The 8,909-nt window shown below is 39.1% G+C and overlaps 1 protein-coding gene across 1 annotated transcript; it reads left to right on the forward strand.

Moving 5' to 3' along the window:
• Positions 1-7,036: 7,036 nt before the first annotated feature.
• On the forward strand, positions 7,037-7,525 carry LOC148580665 (uncharacterized). Its single transcript, XM_088492272.1, has one exon. It carries the CDS (start codon positions 7,037-7,039, stop codon positions 7,523-7,525), a length of 489 nt encoding a protein of 162 aa, XP_088348398.1.
• Positions 7,526-8,909: the final 1,384 nt, after the last annotated feature.

Below are 8,909 nucleotides of genomic sequence, written 5' to 3' on the forward strand. Positions count from 1 at the left end.
TAAAGACCAAAAAGAAATAGAAAGCAAACAAAACTTAACTAAAGATGAAACAGAATTTTGTGCAGAAGATGAAGCCTACTAGTTCTTCTGGAAATTTGTGCAGCTTCCTCTGAATTCATGTTTCCCTTGCAAGCTGCATCTGAATCACAAATATCAAATCAAAGATTAGGATTAATTTCTATGCAAACCATGACAAGATGCTATCAATTTTTGTAATCAGTAAGAGAATTATTGCCTGATGATAATTGACTTTGGAATATGCATTGGTTCCCTTGAGTTCTAGATGGATTATCTTGGAGCATTCAAGTTCTTGAATCCTTAATAGAACCTGAAACAAGAAGAGGAATCAATCACTTTAGATATTAAATAACTAACAGCATGTAATTCATAAGGGTGAACTCACTTTAGCATGTAATTCATAAGCCATGTCATCATCTCTATCTTTAGATATTAAATAACTAACAACATAAAAAACTAGTCTCTCATACAAGGTAGCTTGTCCCTGTCACAACTCACAACTGAACTCTTATTATGTATGAAAAATTAAAATTTGGAGTAAGCAATGCAAATTAAATTAGCCAGTAAGAATAGTAGTAAATAAATGTGAAAGCAATGCAAATTAAATTAGCTAGTAAGAGACGTCACTGAGGAATAGAAGCTCTCCCTTGCATTGAATCAAAACCCATCATGTCACATCATCATGATGAGTGAAAAAAAGAGATTATAATATAAATTAAATTTTGGTGGTTACAGCAATAATAAGAATGGAATTAGCATTTCTTTGATAAAACATGATTTAAACCCAGCCAATGTAATTATCATTAGTACATCCATGAGACTTCTAACCATCATAATCAACAATGGAAATCTAATCATTAGTAGGATCAATTTAATCATTGGAATTTCCATCGCTACTAATTGGAGAACACACCCCATGTTATGAGTTAAAAATTACCATTGGCTCTGGTGATTGGTTAGTAGCTCGAGACCATTTCTTCAAGAAAGCTTGAGTATTGAAGACTTGAGTGGAACTATTTTCCTGATGCCTAAATAGGAAAAAAGAAGAAAATGAACAATGAAAGGTCATACCAAAGTTTTCTCATGGAAGATTGAAAACTAAATTCTTGAAACAAGAACTAGAATATTCATACTAGGAAATTCCGATAGCCACTTAAAAGTGTTGCAAAGAACTTTAAGAATATCATCCTGCACAAGAAATATGGTGACAATAAGACACAAAAAAGTTAAACAATAAATTGGACTGTCCACAAGGAACCAAAACAATAAATTGGACGGTCCACAAGGAACCAAGAAACAGCATAAATTAGAACTACAATGAGCAAAGCACAAATCATTCTTGGTATAACAGGCAAGCATCAAGTTCATCTATGTGAGAAAATTTCAATATTTTATTACAAATATCAATCAGCAATGTTTAGAATAAAGTGTACCATAATATTTTCCAGGGAACTAAATTAAGAATTCATAAAAATGTTCATCAATCTAGCATCTCATTCACTTTCATATGATTTATTCAGAGACGGTGAACCTAAAAAGAATGGAAAACAATGAATAATCTACCAACGAAGGATCACCTTAACTGAAGGTCATGATCCGCTCCCCACTGCTTAGCCACAAATTTAGTATAATGCTCAGATACACTATATATTCCAGCCTTCAATTCATCAATTCCAATTACATTGGGGTATAATAACTTGATTACCTCACCACGCAAGAAGCGGTATTCTTGCTCGGAAATAGGTGAAATTTTCTCTGATGTAGTGATACGATTATAATCAAAGTCAACAACCACCTACAAGAGATTAAAAGATATCAATTAAAATAAATGAAAGCAAAACATCATTCGAAACAAATAGAATTGCCTCACATGCATGCCAACCTGTAAATTAAGAAAAGCAAACATGTTTTTTTTTGGATCAATAATAGAGACTAGAAAAAGTATTTTATTGTGGATTTGCATTTTGATGTGTTGCACGAGCTAAAAACTCCTCAGCGTCTGAACCTTCTATACTTGAAGCAAAGATTTACACCTAATTACAAATTTACAATATATCTAATACAGAAATAGTTATGTATAATCAAGTGCACTACCAATATTCCCAAAGATTTTATTGATAAATAAAGTAAATATAGCTCAACCGACTCTGAGTCTCTGATTCTGTAGAGGAGTAAGACAATGTTCTAAAAATAATTGAATATAGCAAGAGCAGCACCTTGTAATGACCAAATGCCACTTCTTTAGAATAATCCATCATCAATGAAACAGAGTTCCAATAAAAGTCCATCAAATTCAACCACCATAACATAGAACAAACTAATTTCTCATTTGAAACACCACCAGATAAAAAGAATGGAAAAATTAAAATCAAATAAAATAAACTACTCCATAAATCAATTAGTTTTTCCCTTGATAATGAAGAATAATTGGGAAACATCAAAACCAAAAACAAATTAAAAATAGAACATGATGCTTCTTAATTAAAAAACAAATAATCGCAGAACCTCCCCTAATCAGAACAAATTCAACACAACAACAACAAGGATCAGTAACAAATTCAACTCAACTCAATTATCCAGCAACAACCACATTTATGATATGTTCAGCATCAAATTCAACTTACAGCTGACAACAAATTCTACTTCTAGAATTCTAGCAACAAATTCAGCTATGATAACTATGATAACTTTCAGGTAGCAACAAAAAACCTTCAATTCTCCAAATATGATTTACAGCAGATTAACATTAGCTAAATCATAATTTCAGCAACAAACTCAACTTTGAGCAATAAATTCAAGATGTACTAATAATTTACAGCAATAAAATTGAAAGAGAAATAACAGGGCTGAAGATGAAACTCACATAGGCAGAGAGACGAAGCAAGCGTTGATGGAAGACCCGAGCCGAAGCTGAAACCCTAAACCCAGACTCAGGGCCGAGGAAGCGTTGATGGCCGAAGCAGGAAGGCGAGCTTACGAACTATGATAGAGCGCGACAGAGCTTGAGCGGCGATGACCTTGAAGCGGCGACGCGAGCTCGAGGCGGCGACGAGCTTGAGGCGGCGACGTGAGCTTGAGGCGACGACGAGCTTAAGGCGGCGACAGAGCTTGAGGCCGTGACAAGCTTGAGGGGGCGACAGAGCTTGAGGCAGCGACGAGCTTGAGGGGGCGACCAAAGCTTGAGGAGCCGGCGACGGGCTTGAGGGACAGAGTGGCGAGAGATGAGAGAGGTGAGATGGGTTCTGATTCTAGGTTAGGGTACCACGCAAAGAGGGTAAGTGAGGGAGAGAGTGTAGTATGTGATTTGGTGAAAAGGAAACAAAAAATTACTAAGTGTTTGTGAGTTGTGTTAAATTTTTTTGCACTAGATACATTAGGCATCACTTTTAAAATGCACCCAAAACTTAATAAATAGGCTATCGTCTAAAAGCATCTCCTTTGATACAAAAAGTGAATCTATAGATATCAACCTACGGCTACGTTTTATAAGTGATTTCTATAATACCTAAGGCTACACTTTTTAAATGATGCCACAATTGTGTATCCTTTTCTCTTATAAAAAGGCAACACGGAGAAAAGTGAATCTATAGATATCAACCTACGGCTACGCTTTATAAGTGATTTCTATAATACCTAAGGCTACACTTTTTAAATGATGCCACAATTGTGTATCCTTTTCTCTTATAAAAAGGCAACACGGAGAAAAGCGTAGCCTATTCATAGAATAGGCTACGCTTTTCAAATGTAGCTTAAAAAAAGTGTGGCTGAATGGGTATTTTTCTTGTAGTGATATTTTTATCTCGACTTTAAATTAAACACTATTAAAAAATGAATAATTAAACTTAATAACAATTATAAATAGTTAAATTTGTAAATAATATTTTTAAATATTATTATTATTATTTTTTAAATTATATTTTTTCTGATAATATTTATACCTCTTTATTATGTGTTTTTATAATTTAACATTTTAAAAATTTTTTATAATAATTTTAATTTTAATAAAATATGATATAAATAAAGTCACGTTAGTATTAAAATGAAAAAAAATACATATCTAATAAATTTAAAAAGTGAATGATATATTAAGAAAAAATAAAATTAATTTTTTAAAAACGATAGAAAAGCGGCTTAACAGGCACATTAGCGCCTGTTGAGCCGCTAGTAGTAAACAATGCGAGTAACGAATAAAAAAAAAGGTAAAATTAATTTTAAGTATAAAAAATCCATTAAAAAAATACTACCCCAATCAACCCTCATTTTACTTTAGAAAACCTTTTCCTTCTCTCCCTAGCCACACTTCCCATTTCTTATTAGCCGTCGCCCAGCATAAACACACGATCTCAACAACGTGGATGGCATTCGTTAACAACGAGATTCAAAGCTTGAGGATGGGAATTGGAGGTCCTGAAGAACACCTTGGAGAAGCAACAATTGGAAGCAAGTTTAGTATCCAAAAAAACAACTTCATATAGTCTTAGGTACAGTGTGCCAATTCCTGTAGTAAGGAATGGAATAAATTACCATTTTGGAAATGTTATGGATTTCAAACAAGGTAAGAGTCCTTTTGTTCTCACCAAGGAGTAAGAACTTTCCCATCACAGTTTCCTCCCCCCGCGCCGCAACAACCTCCGACCATGCAAGGGCAGCTGCCGTTCGTCCTCTTTTCCCCTGCATCGCGCCGTGCGTTTCGGATGAAGATACGTCCACCTACATCGCGCTATCATAACTTCCTCCCCCCGCGTCGTAGCAACCACCGACCATGCAAGCGAAGCTGCCGTTAGTCCTCTTCTTCCTTGCGTCGCACCGTGTGTTCCGGACGAAGACGCCGCCGGTCCACTTCTGCATTAGAGTAGTAAAATATTGCTATGATTTTGTCATCTGTATGTGCAATTTCCTAATAGTGAGTTGTGACCAAAATTTTGGTACAGATATGAGCCATGATTGATGGACAATGGTTCATCCGATGAAAATAATCAAAATATTATAATAAAATAGAGATATAGACGCACTAGCATTTTACTAGGTATGCAGATGGTTATTTTTATTCTAAAGTGGTTGTTTATTTAATTTGGATTGGATATAAGTAGGTACAATAAAATTTACTGGATGTTCATTTTACTAGGTATGTGATAGTTATTTTATTCTAAAGTGGATGTTTATTTAATTTGGATTAGATTTAAGTAAGTACAACAAAATTTGTTGGATATTCATTTTACTAGGTGACACGTCACCTGTATCCTCGGTCGCCCGGCGTACTCGGCATGAAACATTCGAGGCCGACGTTATATCAACCGCCCGATAATCTCGGCACGTACGAAGATAAGTTCGGCCTCAGCCATTCGAAGAAATAGGAAACGTGCTCAACAAACTAAATCACTAAAACAGAATATCATAACCAAACCTACAAACTAGGACTTATCCACTAACGGGTAAAAACAACTCCTATAAGACCGAGCTAATATCCTCGGTTAAGGACCAGGTTCTATCACTCTCAATCTTCTACTCTTTACTTTAAACTCATTCACTGAGAATCATTACTGACTTGAGCTTCGGAGTATCTTGTGCAGGTATTCCCGCCGCGGTATTTGATCTTGGCCAACGTCAAGCTCTTCCTCTTTGTTGGCAACTTGCTCAGAAGCGCTCAAAGCTCGGCCTCTCTAGTGTTCGGACGAACCACTTGGCGCCCACCGTGGGGCCGGAGTACATCTAACCGCACTCTTTCCTTCGTTTAGTCTTCTACTCTATTTTGCAGGATTTCCGATCCTCGAACATGGCTGACAAGGAAAGTCCACAACTCTCACAGGATGACCTCCTGGCTCAAATCGCCGAGCTTCAGGTGGAAGTACGAAGAATAGCCGAGCTGTCAACACAAAATAATGGAGAAAGCTCCAAAGGCTCAGCTCAAGGTGTTGCAGATCCTTTAAACATCGTCCCGCCAAAGGAGAAGCTCACCCTTGACAACCCCTTCTCCGAGGAGATCACAAATTATTAGATGCCAAAAAACTTCACGCTGCCCACCGCACTAGAACCATACAAGGGGTTTGGCGACCCCCGAGCCCACGTCAAGAAGTTCCAATCAATGATGTTCTTCAACGGTCCTAACAATGAGCCCGTCCTCTGCCGAGCATTCCCCACCTACCTCGATGGTGCTGCGTTACTCTGGTTTTCTAAACTTTCTGCAGGTTCAATTTCCTCCTTTGAAGATCTCGCCAGATCATTCATTGATTATTTTGCCGCATCAAGAATCTACGTACATCGATCGGACTATCTCGGCACCATCAAGCAAGGTCAGCACGAGAGCCTGAAGGACTACATGACAAGATTTGCTGATGCCACTATGGAGATCCAGGACTTAGACTCGGCCGTTCCCCTGCACGCCCTCAAGGCCGGCCTTAGGCCCGGTAAATTCAGGGAGACCATTGCCATAACAAAGCCAAAGACGCTAGAGGAATTCTGAGAAAGGGCGGCAGGTCAAATGGAGATCGAAGAACTCCGAGAAGCCCAAAAATTGAACAAACAACCACATCGGAGAGATGAAGAAAGAACTTTCAGATCGCCAGGCAGTAGAGATACTAAGAAACCTCCCAAGCCCGCGTCGAAATACAATACATACACTAGATTCAATACCAGAAGAGAAAACATTATCAGAGAGATCCTCAACGCTAAAATCATAAAGCCACCAGCTCGAGCAGGGAACTACCAGGATCAAAGATTCGTGGATAGGACAAAACATTGCGCCTTCCACCGAAAGTTCGGTCACACCACGGACGACTGCATCGTCGCAAAGGACCTTCTAGAAAGGTTGGCACGCCAAGGGCTCTTGGACAAATATATCGAGAGCCGGAAGGGCAGAAGAGGAAACTCGGACAGGGTAGAGAGCAAACAAGCAGTGATGGACGACAACAAAAAAGAGAGGACGACTCCTGATCCACCAAGGGAAGTCATTAACCACATATCGGGAGGATTCGCAGGCGGAGGTTAAACAAGCTCGGCCAGAAAGCGAAGCTACAGGACGATGCTAGCAATCGAAGGAACCATACAGCCAAAGAAGGACAAAGACCCAGACGTCACAATATCCTTCAACCAAGCAGATTTCAGATCATCAAGCCCTAACCTCGACGACCCCGTGGTAGTTTCCATCCAGATCGGAGAACTGTTGGTAAGAAAAACGTTACTGGACCCAGGTAGTAGTGCTGATGTTTTATTTTATTCTACCTTTACAAAGATGAAGTTATCAAAAAAACTGATACAGCCCTCCTCAGGAGAGCTAATTGGGTTCTCCGGAGAGAGAGTCCCCATCATGGGACACATATGGCTAAAGACCACAATGGGAGAAATCCCTATGTCAAAGTCAATTGATATTCAATACCTAATAGTAGACTGTTACAGCCCTTATAATATTATAATCGGGAGACCCGCCCTGAATATATTCAGAGCGGTGGTGTCCACATTACACCTGTGTGTTAAGTTCCCAGTGCAGGAAAACAAGATAGCTACAGTGTAAGCCGACCATCAAGAGGCTCGGCAGTGCTACAACGCTAGTCTAAAACTAATACAAACGAAACAAGAAACTCGGCCCCAAGTTCAAGCAATCCACACTTCTGCCAACACAGCGACACTAGCTGACCTAGACCCAAGAGAAGATCTCGGCGAAAGACCTCGGCCAATGGACCACCTTCAACAAATAACACTAACGGCGGATGACAAACAATATACATACATCGGAGAAGCATTAGAAGGGGAAGACCGAGCAAGACTTATACACATACTGCGTAAGAACGCCGACCTTTTCGCATGGACACCAGATGACATGCCCGAAATAAACCCAGAAGTCATCTGCCACAAGTTAGCAACTGATAACACAGTCCGACCAGTTGCACAGAAGAAAGGGAACCTCGGAGAGGAGAAAAAACGAGCAGCACTCGAAGAAACTCAGAAGCTCCTCAACGCAGGTTTTATCAGAGAGATTCGCTTCACCACATGGTTGTCCAACGTGGTAATAGTAAGAAAGAACTTAGGTAAATGGCGCATGTGCGTCGACTTTACAAACTTAAACAAAGCTTGCCCTAAAGATGCATATCCATTACCTTGCATTGATAAATTAGTTGATAACGCCTCTGGTTTCAAAGGTTTGAGTTTTATGGATGCATACTCTGGTTATAACCAGATTCTAATGCACCCAGAATACCAAAGCAAAATAGCTTCTATAACAGAACATGGAAACTTTTGTTACAAGGTAATGCCCTTTGGCTTAAAGAATGCAGGAGCGACATATCAAAGGCTAATGGACAAAGTATTCCAACAGCAGATAGGCCGCAATATGGAGGTCTATGTGGATGATATGGTAGCAAAAACACCTATGCAGGGATCACACTGTAACGACTTAGTAGAAATCTTCAAACAGCTTCGAGCATATAACATGAGACTCAATCCGGACAAATGTGCCTTTGGACTACAAGGAGGGAAGTTCCTCGGGTTCATGTTAACATCGCGAGGCATCGACGCCAACCCAGAAAAATGTAAAGCCATGCTGAACATGACAAGCCCAAAGACAGTAAAAGAAGTCCAGCAACTAGTAGGGAGAATAGCTGCCTTGTCACGTTTTCTACTCGCAGTGGCAAACCGATCTTATCATTTTTTCCAGACATTCTCTAAAGGCAAGAAGTTCACATGGACAGACGAATGTGAGAACTGCTTTACTGAACTTAAAAAGCTCCTGACATCACCACCAATCCTCCAAAGACCAGAGATAGGTAAACCATTGTGTTTATATCTATCAATATCTAACCATGCTATAAGCTCGGTATTAGCAACAGAGACAGGAAGAAAGCAAAACCCAGTATACTTCATCAGTAGAGTACTGCAACCAACAGAAACAAGGTGCCCGA

Source organism: Arachis ipaensis, chromosome B10 (assembly GCF_059453495.1).
Source record: "Arachis ipaensis isolate K30076 ecotype BB chromosome B10, ASM5945349v1, whole genome shotgun sequence".
Classification (NCBI taxonomy): domain Eukaryota; kingdom Viridiplantae; phylum Streptophyta; class Magnoliopsida; order Fabales; family Fabaceae; genus Arachis; species Arachis ipaensis.

What these genes read in the sequence shown, in the direction of transcription:
- LOC148580665 (XM_088492272.1), top strand. Translation starts at nt 7,037, where the DNA reads ATGCTAGCAATCGAAGGAACCATACAGCCAAAGAAGGACAAAGACCCA.